The 19824-nt window shown below is 40.5% G+C and overlaps 1 protein-coding gene across 3 annotated transcripts in view; it reads right to left on the bottom strand.

Moving 5' to 3' along the window:
* LOC145360391 (AP2-associated protein kinase 1-like) overlaps window positions 1-19824 on the bottom strand; it is a 75381-nt gene that overhangs the window by 44657 nt on the left and 10900 nt on the right. For all 3 annotated transcript variants that reach the window (XM_080215587.1, XM_080215586.1, XM_080215585.1), the window contains exon 2: window positions 2042-2160. In XM_080215587.1, coding sequence (XP_080071713.1) covers window positions 2042-2160 — 119 coding nt within the window. The remainder of the gene's footprint in view (window positions 1-2041; window positions 2161-19824) is intronic.

Genomic DNA, 19824 nt, shown 5'->3' on the forward strand with positions numbered 1-19824 from the left:
GTCCCCCATCTACATTTGCCAATTCCCCTCTCATCCTATTGTACTTCCCTCTGTTCAGAGGACACACGTTTGGGACCCTACTTTCTCATCCTCCATCTGCATCAAAAACTCAACCATACAATGATCACTCGTCCCAAGAGGATCCCTCACAACAAGATCCCTAATTCTTCCTGCCTTGTTACAGAACGTCAGACCTAAGATAGCTCGCTCCCTTGTTGGTTCCAATCAGAATAGCACCCATTGGTTCCCTACAGCATTCCAAGAACTCTTCCTCAAGCCCACCGCGTCCGACTTGGGTCAACCAATCAATATGCAGATTGAAATCCCCCATAATTATCGCCGTTCCATTTCTGCACGCATCATTTATTTGCTCATTTATAGCCCGCCCCACCTCCAAGTTATTATTTGGGGGCCTATAGACCAGATCCACCAGCATCTTCCTTCCCTTACTGTTCCTTATCTCCACCTACAATGATTCCACATTCTGCTCTTTGGAGCCTATATCTTCCCTTACTACCGCCCTGATATTATCCTTAATCAGCAGAGCTACCCCACCCCCTTTTTCCTCCCGTCTATCCTTCCTAAACACTTGATACCCCTGGACATTCAGTTCCCAGTCCCTGTCACACTGCAACCACGTTTCCGTAATGGCCACCAGATCATATCCATTTGTGCTGATCTGCGCCACCAGCTCATTCACTTTGTTCCGAATGCTAGGTGCATTCAGGTAAAGTGTCTTTATCCCAGCCTTTATCTGTACCCTATTTGAAGGAACGCTACCAACCTTTCTCATGCCCCCTACTCCCTTTATTATTGGGACATCCTCAACATTTTCTTGCACCTGTACCCTCTTTTACTTTAGATATTGTAAAGCCTCCCCCCCCCCCCCCCAACCTCACCGCCAATTAGTTTAAAGCCCTATCTACAGTCCTAGTTATACGATTTGCCAGGACTCTGGTCCCAGCACAGTTCAGACAAAGACCATCCCATCTGAACAGGTCCCACCTGCCCCAATACTGGTGCCAATGCCCCATAAATTCAAACCCATTCCTCCCACACCAATCCCTGAGCCACCCATTCATCTCTTTAATCCTATTTACCCTACGCCCATCTGCACGTGGTTCAGTAGTAATCCAGAGATAACCACCTCGTCAGTTCTGCTTTTTAATTTGATTCCCAGCTTTGCATACTCCCTCTGCAGTTATGCAACTTAAGAGGGCTAACTATAGATAAGCTTTAAGGAGTTATTTGAAGGTGAAGAGCCAAGTATAAGGCAGACGGGAGTTAGAGAAAGGAATTTTACAGTGCCACACATTACTTTGGGAAGCTTTGCCATTCCCAGAGTGGATGAGTGGAGTAGATGTGTAGTGGGACAAAGATCAAGTTGTGTGCAAGGCTGAAAGTTCCAAAGCTCTGCGGAGCAGTTCTGCCTCCAGTAAGCTTACTAACATTGTGATTTTCACAAAGGAAAATTTGTCTTTCTGCAATCTCATCTAACTCCTATTCTTTTTAAGTTTCTAAGTATTTGTTATTTCTGTCTCTGGCTTCAGTTCCTCTTAGTTCAGTTTACGAGTTCTGTAAATGTTGTTCCGTTTTCCAGGCAGTCAACAAGAACAACAGAGGAACACTTCACGGAGGAATAGTGGGTTGGGAAATATTTATTTTACTGCACAAATGGGAGAGATGGTGTTATTGTCAAGTGAATGCTATTGAAAGCTTTTTTTTAGTAAATCATATTCTGGTTTAGTTCTCTCCCTACCCAACTGTTCCCTTCTTCTGCAGAGGGACCATGTGTAGGCCATGCTTTTAAAATTCATCTTTACAGTAGGCAAACCAAGGTCATGAGAATCTATTCACTTGCTATTAATTTCCCAGCTGCCAGAGGCATCCAGTTTCAATGCTGAAATTAAGAAAACTCCCAATGAAAAATTTCAATGTTTCGATTTGTGCTAACCTCCAACAAATTGCACAGGAAAACAAACAGAAGCAGGTTATTGCTTGAATCTGAAGTTAGCTATATGGTGGCCATAACTTTTCTTACCATAATGGCTATTTCCTGCTGACAGACTTGGAGGTCTTGTTCGCTGTTTACACACATTCGTTTCAGAGCACATCTTACACCACCAAGAATCTTGGCTAAAAATACTATTGCAAACCCACCTAAACAAATAAAAAATAACATGGTTAGAAACCTATTACAGATAATAAAAAAGTGTTTTTACTTTGTAGACATATTGTAGTTTAAATGTTACTATTTTCTTAAGTTGTCATGTGATTAATAAAAATGAAAGCCCCTTTTTAAATATTCATATTGCATCTTTTACTAGGCATCTGATCTATCCACCAAATCAAATGATTTATATTAACCATGGTTAGGCAACAAAATTAATTGATCTGGTACCATAAATGTCAGAGCTCCATCATGAGCATTTCCGGAAAGGACCACCCACAAATATTGATCATGGAACTTCAAAGCATACCTGCACCTCACTGAATGTGCATGTAAATAGACCCCTTGTGTTGAGTGGTGGACAGCTCACTCAAATTCTGGAAGAAAATTATCAATTTCTCAATATATGTTAGTCACCCACTATTTTACTTAAACACACCTTGTAAACATGTCTATACTGTATTTGACCTTCATTACTGTATTACACAACCAGTGTTGCAAAATTCACTTGCCATAAGTTTACATGTCCATCTATTTAAATCTGCTAGATCTGCCCTGCTCATTTAAATCAAAGGTCCAAGAAACTTAACTTGTATTTAAATAGTGCCTTTCAACTGCTGAATCTTCAAATAGAAGTCTTCGAGACTCTCCAGATTTCACACCACCCCTCGATGGCATGACCCATGCTTAATTCCAAATTTATAACATATCTCCACATGCCAACAGCTTTGTAGTTCTTAAAGAATTAATTCATCTCCCAAAGAGCTATTAGAGTGCATTTACACTTTAAATTCACCTTTCCAAAACTATTCCCAAAACATGCATTTTGTTGTTCAAGTTGCTGCCAGTCAAATGGAACCCCGCACACAATTTCAGAAAGACAAAAGGGTCAGTCAGCATGTTGTTAATACAAGGTTATAATTAAAATATACTACAAATAGTACTGCACCCTATAAACAGATGGTCAATTTGTGCAAGTAATGCTTTGAATGCATTTACAACAGAACAGCCCTGAGCCAAAGAAACAGGTCATTTTTGAGTATGAAACTAATAATTTAAGACACTAGTCAAATGCAGCAAATGTTCATGATCATTTTGATAAACAACACTTCCATAACTGATTCTTCATTTTATTTTCTACACACTGTGGCAAAGCTAACATAATTTAATGTATGAGAAAGGATCATAAATCAAAAGTACCCTATTGGTTAGGTGCAACTCTTTTCAGCACTATATCTGAGAAGCTTCACAACAGTTCTTTCATTTCACCTGAAAAGGTGGTTACTAATGAACTGGTACCTCACGCGGCTCTGATGAACGTAGTGGAAATCCCCAATAAACGTTGTGTTAAAACTTTAAGAACAGAAATTGCTAGTTTAAGATGAGTGCACCGGGGAAATGGTGCAATAATAGCTACGCGGGAGTACAGGTTAACCATAATTTAAGTTAATCATAGACACACTTGAGAAGCTGACTAGCTTGTACCTACTCCATGCAAAACAGAAATATTTCAGCAGATGTGCAATAAATTAAAAGGCATAAGCCTCTCCGTCATATTTAAGGTAGAACACAAGAGAAGCCAGATTTAACCAAATTTTTTCGAACCAGGTATCTGTTTTTCACCTCGGTATTTCTTTCCCATTATTTTAAAAAAAAGGGGAAGGATTGTATTTTAATCAGAATGTAATTTGCCGGTGGAACTTTGAACAGACTGACCTTGGGCGCAGTCGTCCTCTGCGTTTTGTAACGCATAATTTCTTCCAGCAACAATTTAATTTTTGTCTGCACATTGTAAAACAAAAGACAAATAATGAATGCAAATATAGAAACAGTGGCAAAAACGTGATTCCCTTACACCACCTGACCCCACCACCCACCCTTGGCAAGAAACTACCACTCCAGACATTTCTGGTTCCATTGATGATTTGTTTCTGCATCTGCAGTCTTTAGAGGCACAATTGATTTGTTGAAGTATTATGTTTCTGTAAAACAGACAGTGGAGGACTGCCAAGTAAACTCATTAGCAATTTTAAAAAGTTCTAGCAACCAGAAGTAATAATTTAAAAACAAAGAAGAGTCCAGCTATGCAGCAATGTGACAAAATTCCACCTCTTCCATGCAAGGCTGCAGTGACAGCAAAATGCTACCAACAATTTGTATTTACAGAACAGGTGTTGATTTCATCGGGCCAAAGGAACAAGGCTAGAAAGATGGAGAGATTTAGATACAAAGCTGAGAATTTATGTAAAATATTCCTTTATGGGAAGTGGAAGTTGCCAGCTGGTCAGCATTCATTGCCCACCTCTAGTTGCCCTTAAGATCGTGAGCTGCCTTCCTGAATTGGACAAGCAGCTCAGCTTGGGTTGGACAGGATACTGAGGTAGGGAATAATCTGGTTGAGCTTGAGATAGCAACCAGGGAAGTGGAAAGGGTATGGGGGTTGTGGCTAGTGTCAAAGTCAATATCTTTGATCTTTTCAAACAGAAAACTACCAAATTAAAATCTGGACAAAGTCTGAAAACAGAAACAAGCAAGAGGGAGAGAGGTAGTGCAGAGCTGAATAGAACAGCATTTGTGGGGAATCGGATGCTATATTTACAGATGATGGTGGGCAGTAAGCAAATGAGGAGGAACAGGGAGGAAGGTAAAGGTAAATACTTTTACCTATAACCCTCTGCATTCCTCCATCCTGGCCTCTTCTGGCTCCACTTCAATCATTCTTCTAGTAGACAGCTGAAAGCACAGCTTCTCCAAGTCCAAGTTCCAGAATTCCCTTCCTAAACTCATATTTCCTTCCTCCTTGAAAAACATTCCTTAAAACTTACTTCTGACCAAACTTTAAGTCATCAATCCTAATATCTCATTTGTTTGACAATACTATGAAGTGCCACAGGATATTTTACTATAGCATGCTGCTGTTAGTATTTTGGAAGACAACACCACAGGCACGGGAATGGAAGCCAAGTAGGATTCTAACATCCACCCTGGAACTGGTACGAGATAAGAAAGCTTGTGGCATAACCAAATACGACAATTTCTGCCTTTACAAAATATTGTGAATTTTAACCCACAAACACAGGTGAACTCAATGTACACATTTTCAAATCACAACCCTAAACGACAAACCAGGAGGCAGCTTGTCCATTTAAATACAGAGGTACTGAGGGCAGGTTTAACCCTGGCTAGCTGGCTGAGTTTCCCAGGTCTCAGGAAACTTGGCCCTTCCTGAGAGAACAGAACAGCTTCAGGGAAAAGATAAGCACCTCTGCAGAACTACTTGTAGGCCAGGAGAAACAAGAGTACTCCCCTCTGGCCCCAAAATCCTACCAGTTTCCTGGCCACTATCCCCCACCCCTGACAGCTCAGACCCCTTATTAAATGAAGAATACACATTTAGATTTAAATGTTAAACACACGAACAGAATGCACTTTCTAGTACTCAACAATAACCTGCAAAAGTAAATCTTAGCTTTAAAAACATTTCCCTTTAAATTTTGTTTCTTCAGACTCCTACTTTCTAAGACAGGTATAATTTCACAAATGCATTCTGTCCAAGTTGCCAATCATCAACTCTGACCGAATACAGTGTACTGTTAAGAAGTTAGTTTTATCACTGACCCAATGTTGCTTTAACGGCAACCACAAACAGTAAAGTTTACTGTCACAAGCAAGCTTACATTAACATTGCAATGAAATTACTGTGAAAATCCCCTAGTTACCACACTCTGGCACCTTTTCGGGTACACTGAGGGAGAATTTAGCATGGCCAATGCATCTAACCAGCACATCTTTTGCTCTATAGGAGGAAATTGGTGCACCCGGAGGAAGCTCACGCAGACATGGGGAGAGCGTGCAGACTCCGTATAGTGACCCAAGCTGGGAATCGAACCTCGACCCCTGGCACTTGAGTGCTAACCACTGTGCCACATACTTTCCTGAAGGAAATCAGGAATGAGAATGATGGTTGATTATCCTTCTCCATCCATGCTGCAGCCAATGAGCTTTGTAAATTAAAAATGCCACATATATAAGCTGTGGCATAAGTGGATTCCACCACCCCCACCGCTCTTCTGCTACCCCAAATTGAAATCCTCTAATTCAGCAGAGGTCAGGAATCAGAACATGAATCCTTTGATGTTCAATAATCAGTGCTGCATTTTACCCATTAGGTTACCAGCTGAGCTGGACAGGGATCATGGGGAGGCAAGTTAAATAAATACCAATGACTTTGATCAAGTTTTTCGAACAGTTTCTGACTGACCAACTGTTCTAAAAAAACATGCCAACTAAAATTACATTCCTGTGGATCATGGTGCAAAAGTACATCCAACATGTTAAGTCAAAATGAATTTTGTGGAGAAAGCTGTCAGCCTGAACACTACCTAGCACTAGAGTGCCTGGTGTCCCATTTCTTTACAGAATAAGCATTTTTTATTTTTCAATACTTTAGTCAGAATCAATCCTTTAAGTCGTATGGTCTCATTTCCCTCCACTGTTTCAGCGATGATTGATGTGAATGTCAACCTTGCAACTCAAAGTCCCACATGCAGTCAGAGAAACTGGGTCAGGTTTCAAGTGGGCAGCAACATACAACAGCAAGCTACACAATTCACCCACATACAGAACCAAAGTTTTGGCAAAGAGTACAACTCTGCTTTTAAATTCGATTGTATCTATGTATGTACTTGTATATCTTCATGTTGCTAAAATCACTGAGTACCTAAAAAAGCTTAAAGCAGCCAGCGTGGTTTGTGAAAGATCTAACTAATCTAGGAGTTGTGTGATAACTATGCTTTTAAGAAATCTATGCAAATTATATTTCTTGTAAGGGATTTGTTTAAAAGTCAGCTGTTTACACAGTGCCAATTTGTCTGCAAACCAGGCAGTTCCGTGCTGAGAATTTATAGAATCCCAACAGTGCAGAAGAAGCCATTCAGCCCTCTGAGTCTGTACCATCGCTCTGGCAAAGTATCTTGCCCAGGCCCTCCCCCAATGTATCCTTGTAACCCATAGAGTTTCTGCCTGATTTTAAAATAAGCAAGGGGTGTCATTCACTCTGGAGGCTGCTTTTTGGGGACATTCTAGGAGAAATAGGTTGGTCCTTTTCCATCTCTAGATATGTTCTGAAGGCTTGAGAACTGGCAGCCCATGTACTAGCACATGAGCCTAAATGTTGGTAACTGATTTTGAAAAAGAGTTTAAATCTATAGAAAGGGGACTATTGCTCAAATTGGAACTACTGAGATTGGTTAGCAGTTATGAATTGTATCTTGTCATGTTTTAGGTATTGTTCAATTTGGTAAAGTTAAGCTAATTCATTCAGTCTAGTTAAACTGTATTGTTAAATAAAGCCTGTTTTGATAAAAGCTTCCTGGTGTGTCTATAGAATCATACTTAGTGAAACATCTTACCCTCACACTAATGGCAAATTCAAAAAACTGTTGGAGCCTAGTTGGGCTTCATAACATACTTTGGGGTCTCTGTTCTGGTACCCCAACAATAATGACAAATTGGGAAACAACCATGTGACATGGATAGGATATTAATTGGGATTTCAGAAGCTGAAATAAATTCTCCTCTGATAAGCAATGGGGCTTTAGCTTTGGACTAGAGTTTGAAAACGGTGCAAATGGAACCATTTTCCACATTTAATTTTACTCAATGCAAAAGAATTTCTAGAAGCCTCTTACAAATTAAAAATCAGTTTTGTGTATTTAATGATACAGCATACCTCCAGATTAATCTCTTTACTGCTGATTTAGATGGGGCACAAAAAACAAATAAGACAGATACGAGCCACATAATTGGAAAGGCAGAAGTTGCCAAGTTGCATTTCTGATTAACAAATGAAAACTGAGTAGCAGACATCACCATAGGGCATCTGATCCCAAAACTCACATTGTAAACGCATGCTTTAGCGTTTTTGCTGTTTGATAGACTAACAAGATGCATATCAGTAAGAAAATGCTTTTATAATTGTTACAAGATTTTTACTTCCTTGGCTACTGAGGAGTGCTGGATCTTTTTAATGAAATATATTCTTTTTGTGCATGATATTGTCTTCTAAAACAATGACTTGCATTATCTTTAATGTAATAAAACATTGCTGGTAATTCACAGGAGCATTGATTATGACCAGCTATTACAACAGTTGACCAAGAGCCATTTACTCAGCCTTCTTGCGTTACTGGAAGAAAATTAAAAAGCCAAAATTTAAATGGATAACAGACATCCAGACAGATTCACCAGGATGCTACTGAGAATAAGGAATTGTCAACAGTTGATTATCACTTTAGATTGGATAGAGCCTTTAACATTGAGTTCTTAATATAGAAAATAATGGATTGTTTCAACTAGTTGATATGATACTCAAGATACACATTTCAAAAAAAATCCAAAAGTGCATGCTTGGAAAAAATGTTTAGTGGGTGGTTCAATTCTCTTATTGAGAACTGTTGTTGGTGGGCACATCCATAATTTTTCTCAAATCAGAATGAGATAGTTAACTGACAGGTGATTATGGGGCGCAACTAGATGGGATTGGTCGAGATGGCTCATATGGTGGAAAATGCCACTACAAATCTGATGGGTCAAAAAGGCTGTTTCTGGACTGCAATGTTTTACGCCAAAATGCCAGATTTTACTATTAAAGATACCTTCCCTCAATGGATTTAAGAGTTTATAAGAACAAATATAACCACTGGCCAGTTATGCTGAACAGGCAAGAGGCTTTACAAAGTTAAAGTTCCAAGCAGCTAAGGGTTCTTCGTGCACCCTGTTTCTCTACTTCCAAGATAAATCTTGCATGGTAACTACTGAATGCATGCCCTTTTGCCAAGTCGAATCCAGTGCCAAAGACTGCTGTTAACAGCAGACTGTAGAAGGATTTTTTTTAAAGACAAGGATTACATTTTAAAGTAAGGTTCCTTCTTTATATGAAACCTACTCAACTAGCCAGGTACTCTCATACTGATGAGAACTATTAAATTTAATATTGGTATCATTGTTTCCCCACGTAAGAAAGCAAAAGGCATAGCTTAAACTGTTAACATATCCACCATACCATTATGAAAAAATCCAAAGAACTTGGTTCAGCACTCAGGTCCCATCAGTATTGCTCAAGTACAGAAATTGATGTTGACATCTCACACAGTACTGAAGGGCTGCACTGTTGAAGATGCCATCTTTCAGATGAGGTATTAAGCCACAGTGCCACCTACCCTTGGGTGGAAGGAAGAGATCCTAATGGCATTACTTTGAAGAGTAGAGGGGGAAGAGTTAAGGCGCCATCTCTGGTGCCCTCGGCTAATACTTATCCCTCAAACAACATCTCAAAATCAAAATTATCTGATCACTATCACATTGTTCCAGGAGTTTGCTCTGTGCAAATTGGCTGCATCTCTTACAACAGTGACCACAACATTTCAAAAGTACTTAATTGGCTGTGAAGCACTTTGCAATGTCCTGTGGTTGTGAAGGATGTGATATTTTATTTGGTGAACTATTGCAAAATATATATGCATTGGTCAGTCCGTGAGAAAGTAGATAGGAAAGCGAACCAAGACAAAGCAGTTTTAAAAAACCTATGGTCAAGAAAATTTTCCCTCCTGCCTTTTGATTAATTACCGTTTGCTTGGTTAGGTGATCCTAATTGTCAATACCCAATTCCCTTCACTGGCTTGGCACTAAAGCAACACTGATAGGTCAATGCTATTTCACAATAGCTTTACCACAGTTAAAAAAAACTTGATGTCATCACGTTTTTAATTTAGTGAATCCAAGGGGATCTGCCTTGGGGCTAATTTAAGCTTACTATCCAAACATACCCCAGCTTCTTCGACATTACTTTTCACACAACGAACATCTTTTTAATAAATTTCAGTTACACGGGCAAGGTGAAAGTTGCAACTTGTCACTGTAAAAGGAAACAATTGACTGCAACTTGCACATCAAATAAATTGATAACAATGTTTGATTGCTGTTCACTTGCAGGCTTTGCAAGATAGAACTCCTGATTTAACATGCAATGACTTCTTTCTGGGAGGCAACTAGGACACCTTGATTTGCTCAATCATGTTCAAGTGCTTCATTCCCTAATTTTTGAGCTGAAATGACTGTTAGCTGAGTAAGTGCAACTATTTGTACAGGTGCAAGACTCCAAGATGAAGTGATCAATTAAACCTTTTGGGGAAGGGGTGTTGATTTTGGACAGAACTGAGACAACATTTCTGCTCTTCATCAAATATAAAACAACTGTTCATGTTTGCCTGAACCACTAAACATGATGGCAGGAGTAATCTAATCAAAAAGCAGCATTTTAACAATGTAGCACTTGAGCAATATTCCAATAGAGCTGTCAAAGATGATCAATTCTTGAACATCCCAAAAAAATGCAACTGGAATTATTTTTCCTAAGAGAAATCTCCAAAGGATACAATAGACAAAGCATCATGAAAATAGACTAATTAACACAAATGTTGACTCACTGGAGCAAAATCAAAGATGTATGCTGTACTATTAAACTTAAGATAGCATTTTGATAATACAGGAAACATCATTCTTGGATAACCATTATTTCAGCAAGATCCTAATATCAATTTACGTTTGTATAGTGCTTTATTGTTCCAAAACATTTCACAGGAGCGTTACAAAATGAAGTCTGACAACAAGTCAGATTGAGCTAACAGAGCAGATGATCAAAAGTTTGGTCAAAGAGGCAGGTTTCTAGTATTTTAAAAGTAGGCAAGCAAGGTGGCGAGGCAGAGAAGAGTTTGGGGCCTAGGCACATCCAATGGAGAAGCAATTGTGTTTGGAAATGCACAAAAGAGGAAAGCAGGAATAACTTGGAGGTTCATAAGGTTTCAAGAAGTGAGATAGCATGGGAAATGGGCACGGAGGGATTTGAAAACAAACCATAATATTTTATCCTACTACTGCAATTCTTAAGAAACAATACTTAGCAATTGCCAAATTGGCAATATAAGGTCATAGATGATCCATCGACTGTGGCAGCAAAAAAGGCAAAGCTTACTTACCTAATTTGTTTATAAACTAATCATAACTTGTGAATTAGCTACAAGTGGTAATGTTACGAAAGCTTGATTTAAATATAAATCAAATTCTTTAAACCAACTTCATGAATTTGGAAAGTTTTGCAATCATCTATTGTTTTCATACATCCTGCAATCTGTTACAAACACTGACTTCAATTTTCAATTCTCTAACTTCACAAGTACAGGTTGCACTACTTTTTGTGATGAGTTAGCCAAACAGGCATTGCTGTACACAATGCTGCCACCGCCTGATTGTGAAGAGGGTGAACATTTCAACTTGGAGGGGTGCCAATCTATCCTGATGGGCTTGTAGCCATACTCATGAATGCAAATGCAGAGTATGGCTTGTGCCTTGTAGATGGTGAACAGGCTTTGTGGAGTCAGCATTTAATTGACTGACTTGGTTCAGTTTCTGGTTGATAGCAAGCCTTGGGATGTTGATGGTGGGGGGGGTTCAGCAATGGTATGCCATTGCATGTTAAGTATTGACTGGGAATTTGAACAGAAGGAAAAGTAAGGTGTCACACCCATGGGTTAAAGTCAAACGTGATGCAGGCTTATTTAGGAGATGGAAATGTCCCAAAAGCCCACAAACCCTTCTGCTTATATTACTACAGGTCATGTAACATTCTACCAAAGATGCAACTACTTTAAACATACAATAAACGTCAGAGTTTGTTACATTCTCATGTTGGAGATGGCCATTGCCTGCCATTTACTTTGTGTGAACGTCCCTTGCCATTTGTCAGTGCAAGCCTGAATGTTGCCTAGGCCTGGTTTCATAAAAACAGAATCACTACAGTGCAGGAGGCAGCCATTCAGCAATCAATTCTGCACCAATAGAGCATCTTACCCAGGCCCCATCCCCATGACCCACATGTTTACACACCACCCCCGCCCCCCACTCCAATCTGCACACCTCTGGACAAAGTGACAGAAACTGGAGGAAACCGACAGACACAGAACATACAAACACCACAATCACCCAGGCGCTATGATGCAACCCATATAGACACTGACTGCTTCATACTCCAGCATAAATAGTTGCCAACAGTACAGTCATTAGCAAACATGCTTTGTTCTGACCTTATTATCTCATTGCTTGCTACGTACGACTCCAACCAGTGGAGTTTTCCCAGATTCGCTTTGACTTCAATTTTGCTCAGGCTCCTTGCTGCCTCATTCAGTCAAATGCTGCCTTGATGTCAAGGGCAGTCATACATCTCAGCTCAAATTCAACTCTTTTTGCCCTTGTTTCTGTAATGAGATTAGGTGCCAAATGGCCCCTGACAGAACCCAAACAGTGCTTGTTATTGCTGTGTTAAGTCCTGCATGATAACACTGTTGTGACACCTTCCATCATTTTACTGATGACCAAGAGAAGACTGATAGGGTGATAATTGGCCTGATTGGATTCAGACTCCTACAGGGCAGAAGGAAGCCATTTGGTCCATTAAGTCTGCACCGACCACAATCTCACCTGGGCCTGATCCCCATAACCCAATGCATTTACCCCAGCTAGTCCCCCTGACACTAAGGGGCAATTTTTAGCACACCTAATTCACACATCTTTGGAGTGTGGGAGGAAACTGGAGCACCTGGAGGAAACCTACAAAGACAGAAAATGCAAATTCCACATAGAGTGACCCAAGCCAGGAATCAAACCTGGGTCCCTGGCGCTGTGAGACAGCAGTGCTAACCATTGTGCCACCATGCCATTCTGATCTTTTTCCTGTCCTATTTTTCTATGTACATGACATAACTGGACAATTTAGAACATAAGAAATAGGAGCAGGAGTAGGCCAACTAGCCCTTCGAGCCTGCCCCACCATTCAATAAGATCATAGCTGATCTGTCGTGGCTCAGTTCCACATTCCCACCTTCTCCCCATAACCCTTAATCCCCTCTCTTATCAAAAACCCATCAACCCGCGTCTTAAAAATATTTAGCGAGGTAGCCTCCACCACTTCAACGGGCAGAGAATTCCAGAGATTCACCACCCTTTGAGTGAAGAAGTTCCTCCTCAACTCTGTTCTAAACCGTCCCCCCTTTATCTTGAGGCTGTGCCCCCTAGTCCTGCTATCCTTTGAGCGGGAAGAGTCTCTCCACCTCTATCCTATCCATCCCATTCATCATCTTATACGTCTCAATGAGATCTCCCCTCATTCTTCTAAACTCTAACGAGTACAAGCCTAATCTATTCAGCCTCTCCTCATAGCTCAACCCCCTCAACTCTGACATCAGCCTAGTAAACCTCCTCTGCACTCCCTCCAAGGCCAAAATATCCTTGCGTAAGTACGGCGGCCCAAAACTGCACACAGTACTCCAGCTGCGGCCTCACCAATGCCCTATACAGCCGCAGCAAGACCTCCCTACTTTTATATTCACTCCCCCTCGCCATGAAGGCCAGCATCCCATTTGCCTTCCTGACCACCTGCTGCACCTGCAAGCTGGGTTTTTGCGACTCATGCACAAGGACCCCGAGGTCCCTCTGCACCGTCGCCTGCTGCAGTTTTTCTCCACGTAAGTAATAATCCTTCCTACCAAAGTGGACCACCTCGGGTAAAATGCCAGTGTTGCAGCTGTACTGGAACAGTTTAGCTAGGGGAGCAGTGGGTTCTGGAGACAAATCTTCACTACTCGTGCCAGGTATTGTCAGGGCCCATAGCCTTTACTGTACCCAATGTCTTCAGCGGGATGAATCAAATTGGCTGATATTTGTATTTGTGGTGTTGGGACCCTAAGGACAGGCACTTCCGGCTGAAGATGGTTGCAAATGTACTAGTCTTTTGCACAAATCGGCCAGGCATCCCCATTACTGGGGAAAAAGAAAGAGAGAGAGAGAGAGAGAGAGAGAGAGAGAGAGAGAGAGAGAGAGAGAACCTATGGAAATTCCTTTTCCTTTCCACTGCTTAGGTTGACGCCAGGTGGTCCATTCTCCTTTATTCCTTTTTGACATTTCTAACAAGCAATTCAGGGTCAACTACACTGCTGTGGGTCTGGAGTCACAGGTTAGCCAGAGGTGGTAAGGATGGCAGGTTCCCTTCTCCAAAGGGCACAAATGAACAGATAGTCTGAGTCCAACAACTCTAGATTCTAATTAATTTCAATTCCACATTGCCCCGGTGGGATTTGAACTCATGTCCCCAGAACATTAAGATAAGGCAAAATACTGCAGATGCTGGAATCTGAAACAAAAACAGAAAATGCTGGAAAATCTCAGTAGGTCTGACAGCATCTGCGGAGAGAGAACAGAGCCAACGTTGACATTCAGACTCAATGTTGGCTCCATTCCTCTCTCCACAGATGCTCTCAAGCCTGCTGAGTTTCTCCAGCATTTTGTTTTTGTCTCTAGGACATTAATCCAGAAGCCCAGGCTAATAATCTAGTTACCATCCCCCCACTTCTGGGTGCTCAATTTAGGCAGAAGACTTAACAGAGGGTGCAGAAAAGACATAGGGCAATGACTCCTGGGATGTAGCAATTCAGTTTCATGGACAGTTTGGAGAATCTGAAGGTGCTCCCCTTGGAGAAAGGATGGATGAGATTTGGTGCAGGTGTTCAAAAATCATGAAGGGTCAAGACTAGTGGTATTCAAAGTGAGGACTAATTGGGATACTGGAACGTTTTAATTCCATTACAAGCAGAATTTAAAAGAATTTGCATTGATTAATTGCAATTTACCAATTCAAGAAAAAATCTAGGTACCTAAAACAGAAAATAAGAAAAACATTAGTAACTGTAAAGAATACATGATTTATTATCTGACTCTTGCTAACACCTCTCTCATGAGTGGGCAAGCAGCAGGATGCAGCAACTGGACTGCAGGAAGGACAAATTAGGCTGCAAGCTGCCTGTGGTTCATTCAGCAAATACTTTGGTGTAGGTATGGATAGAAAGAAACTCTTCCCATTAGCAGATAGGTCAAGAATTAGATGACTCAATTTTAATGTGATTGACAAAAGAGCCAAAGGCAACATAAGGAGCCAGTAAGTGGTTAGGCTCTGGAATGCACCACCTGAGTGGGCAGAGGTAGATTCAATCACACTTTTCAAAAGGAGAACTGGATAAGTACCTGAGGATAAAAAATTGCTGGACTGCAAGGAACAGATATAGGAATGGGACTAGCTCAATTCTCCAGAGGGCTGGCAGGGTTCTTGAGGACAAATAGCCTCATTTTGTGTTTCCATGCATTGTACTTTCAGCAACACATTTAAAATATTAGACTTTGGGACTCAAAGAAACAAGCTGTTTTTGGTGACTATACAGTTTAATTAATGCAGCTTTCAAATAAGAAACGTCAACTGCTTAAACAGCAAATGGTCTGGAAACTGAGGCACTCAAATCTCATTCCATATTACCCATGCATGCCTGTGATTGTGGTACAAAGTAAAACTCAAGGTGGAAGCAATGCTTTTGAAAGCCATTAAAGGGAGGCAGTAACCAGCTCCAGATGTGAACCAGACTAAGCAGAGAGTCACCACATCAAAGGTGCAGGTCCCTCGTATTACCTCATAGCAGAGGGGGATAGACCATGCATATTGCAACTCAAGGACCAAAGAAGAAATCATAGAATCCCTACAGTGCAGGAGGCCATTCAGCACCACTATTCCCACCCAGGGCTTATCCCCATAACTCCACTTTTTACCCTGCCAATTTACCACAGCTAATCCACCTAACCTGCACATCATTGGGCTGCAAACTACACTCAGCCACCCAAGGTTGGAACTGAACTCAGGTCCCTGGCACTGTAAGCAGTGTGAACCACTGTGCCATCGTGTAAAATAAAGAATCGCTGCTTTTGGAAAACTTAAGTCACTGCCTTTATTTGCCACATTGACATTTGCACATTAGCAGCTTCCACAATTCCCCAAAAAATTTAGATCCTGAATTAGGTAATTAACCATTGAATGTACCAGCACAAATCCTATGTTTGACACCTAAATTAAGGTGGGAGAAGGCTGAAAAAGATTAAAATTTAAATGAACTTCCCCTTTAACTCTGAGCACAATTTTAAAGTGAGGAATTGATTTTCTATACAATTCTTTGCAGTGATTAGAGTGAGCAGCTTGAATTCAGAGCAAGGTTTATGTCAGTATGCAGTAATTACATTAATGAAGAATCAGCACAAAATTGAAGAAAATATTATGGAGGGGAGGAGAAGTTCACATGCATCTCAATTTCTTTACTTCCGGTTCCTTTCAAAAATACAATCTTTACTTATTTTAACGTCAACTGTATACACAGAACCACAGGTCAGACTGGAGTCTGTGTCAGTCATGATTCACAGGCAAACAATATTTTAAATGAGCGTCACCATATTTAAAGAGAGAAGTGGAAGCAAATTAAGTATGGGTTGCTTCAGAATACTATAATTTAAAATGATAGAGGAAATCTTCAATTTACATCCCATTACAAAGAATATACACAGTTTGAAAGGGGGAGAATACAAAATAAGAATCAAGTGCAGAGAATTACATCATTCGAAAAGTACATAGCACAAAGGGCACTGTTATAGTTAAAATTACAAGTTGTCAAAAGCACCATGGGTATAACATTTCCTCACATGTACTTAAGTTACAATTTATTTATTAAACTGCTTGCATGCCTTCCTATGTTCAAATAGTGCACGCCTTGATCCTTCATTTCATCATGTGGTACGGTGAGAATACAGAAGGGATCATAAACAGAGGAGAAATTTTGAATGCAATAAGAGATGGGAAGCCAAATAGGGATCAGTGATGTTGATCAGGCATGACATCCATTACTAAATTTTGGTCGCTACACTTACGCAAGGATGTTTTGGCCTTGGAGGGAGTGCAGAGGTGGTTTACTAGGCTGATACCGGAGGGGGTTGAACTATGAGGAGAGGCTGAATAAACTAGGCTTGTACTCGTTAGAGTTCAGAAGAATGAGGGGAGATCTCATTGAGACATATAAGATGATGAATGGGATGGATAGGATAGAGGTGGAGAGGCTCTTCCCGCTCAAAGGACAGTAGGACTAGAGGGCACTGCCTCAAGATAAAGGGGGGGGGGGGGGGGTTTAGAACAGAGTTGAGGAGGAACTTCTTCACTCAAAGGGTGGTGAATCTCTGGAATTCTCTGCCCGTTGAAGTGGTGGAGGCTGCCTCGCTAAATATATTTAAGACACGGGTTGATAGGTTTTTGACAGGCAAGGGGATTAAGGGTTATGGGGAGAGGGCGGGAAAGTGGAACTGAGCCATGACAGATCAGCCATGATCTTATTGAATGGTGGGGCAGGCTCGAAGGGCTAGATGGCCTACTCCTGCTCCTATTTCTTATGTTCTTATGACTTAGTGCAGAAGAGATTGGTTGGCAAGAGTTTCAGGAAAGTTGGAGATCGCTGCAAGAGAACCACCAGGAAGTCAACATGGAAGACATTCAAGTCCTGAGCACTGAGTTAACAGAAGTGTGGGTGAGGGTTTCAGTGGCAGTGAATGGATACAGTGGCAGTAGATACAGAAATATCCATTACTAAACTGGATAAGACATGGGATTCAAAGAACAGCTAAGTGATTTATCTTCTGAGGCAACAAAAGAGGAAGTTTAAGCCAGAAGCATGGGTACTAAGACTTTGGATCCAAGCCAAAAAATAGGAAAAACCTTCATACTAATTCCAAGCCATACAACTGATAACTTGTAACTGGAATTCTCCATTCCCCACAAAAATCATGCAAGGAACTGGTAATTTAATTAAAAACTTTCCTTTAAGAATCAATAAAATCCCAGTACTATGCTGAATGAGAAAAAGCTCCATTTATCCACAACTTTATGCTGGACAGGTAATTTGATAATATCACAAAAGTACATTGATTATGACTGAACGCCTCTAAGTCACAATCCTGCCTAAACGTTTATGTGCAGACAGGAATAAGTGATTCTGAAGTACAACAACATAACCTGGAAGGGTAAACAAGGAACTGAGTAATAAGAGGCTGACGCAGGGAATGCTGAAACATTACATTCAATTGTATGTATGCTTATCATAATTTCCTGTTGCCTGGAAATTGTAAGACCCTAAAATGGCAACTTTTATTACATAGAATTAGCTCTTCAGTTTTAGCCAGGGAGGTGAAGTTTAGGTAGGAAATGCATGCCTTTGGAAAATCCCGTGCTGCACTTAACAGAATTACTCTCAACACAAATTAAGCAAGGAGAAATATGCCTTAAGGCATGACTGATGCAGAGTTTGTAGTAGAACTAGACTAATATTTGACATTACATGAGACATTGTGACATAATGTGGCACATGCCTGATACAGTTGTGCTTGAATTGAAGCCATTAGGAAATAACATTATGTATTCTTATGCGAGCAGTATTTTAGGAAAAGCAATGAGGTGAATGGTCAGTTATGACGACAGATCAGGGGTCAGCAACCTTTTCAAGCCCCACATCAACCACTATAAGAGCACCCATTTACAAGACTGAAAATATACAATGTAACTGAAAACTGACGTGATGTACAAGACAGTTTTTTTGTTGTTGCTATTTCAGTCAATCAAGGTTTCTGTCCGCTAAACACTCATGCACAAGACACAGACCTAATACACGTACAACAGAGCTTTCTCCATGCTCTCAGTAATACTGAATCTGCAACACTGTTCACAGGTTTAGTGTAATTTTAGCTCAGGTCAACAGAACATCATAAATGCATAATCCGGAATACAGATTTTCAAAACCCAAAGCTTAAGACCTAATGAGAAGTAAAGATTTATCTGTTTAGTAGTACTAAACATGTGACATGCATTGAGAATTTTCTCTGGTCTGGATCTAATTTATAGATCAGGAAGGGTAGCAAAGAAAATTCATATGTTAGCCAAGCAACAGGACATTTTTAAACATGTCAAATGTCATTCTGAAAAGAAACACCAAAACTGGCCATTTGCAAAGCAAGCTGTTATAGCTTTATAATCCCTGCCCAGTATTGTACTGAGTGAAGAAAGTTTCATTCTGGAGATTGTCTTATCAGAGTGAACCACACTGACATTCTAGGAACTCAAGTCCACGATATATGCAGAGAATATTAACGGAACTTTCCAAGAAACAACGTGGCTTAATCCTGTTTGTCCAAGAACCCAGACATTCAGGAAAGAAAATGTATGATACAGGAGCAAGAGCACCCAATATTGTCCTTGCAGCCTGCTCCACCATTTAAAAGATTATAGCTATTCAAACTCAATTTTCTTATCAGATCCACTTAATCCAAAAAGCTAACAATCTCACCCTTGAACATCCTCAACAACTGAGCATCCACAGCCCTCTAGGGTGGAACACTACACAATCATCCGAGTTTCAAAGTTCTCGCACCTCAGTTCGAAATGGCCACCCTCCTTATCCAAAGATATTCCGGGCAGGAAAAACGGCTTCTCAGAAAATTATATATCCTGAGAATCAAATTCTAATACAGAAGTTTCATATGTATTTTTAGTTTATACATTTAAAAATCTCATCCATAAACTGGCAATGCAAGATCAGCCAAGTTTACAGAATGATGAGATTGAGTGGCTTACAAGATATAGGCATAAATGATTATGTCCAATAAGTAGTGCAGGTATGAGCTGCCATTTGCAAAAATGT

This window comes from Carcharhinus amblyrhynchos, chromosome 31 (genome assembly GCF_965287045.1).
Source record: "Carcharhinus amblyrhynchos chromosome 31, sCarAmb.v2.hapA, whole genome shotgun sequence".
NCBI lineage: Eukaryota > Metazoa > Chordata > Chondrichthyes > Carcharhiniformes > Carcharhinidae > Carcharhinus > Carcharhinus amblyrhynchos.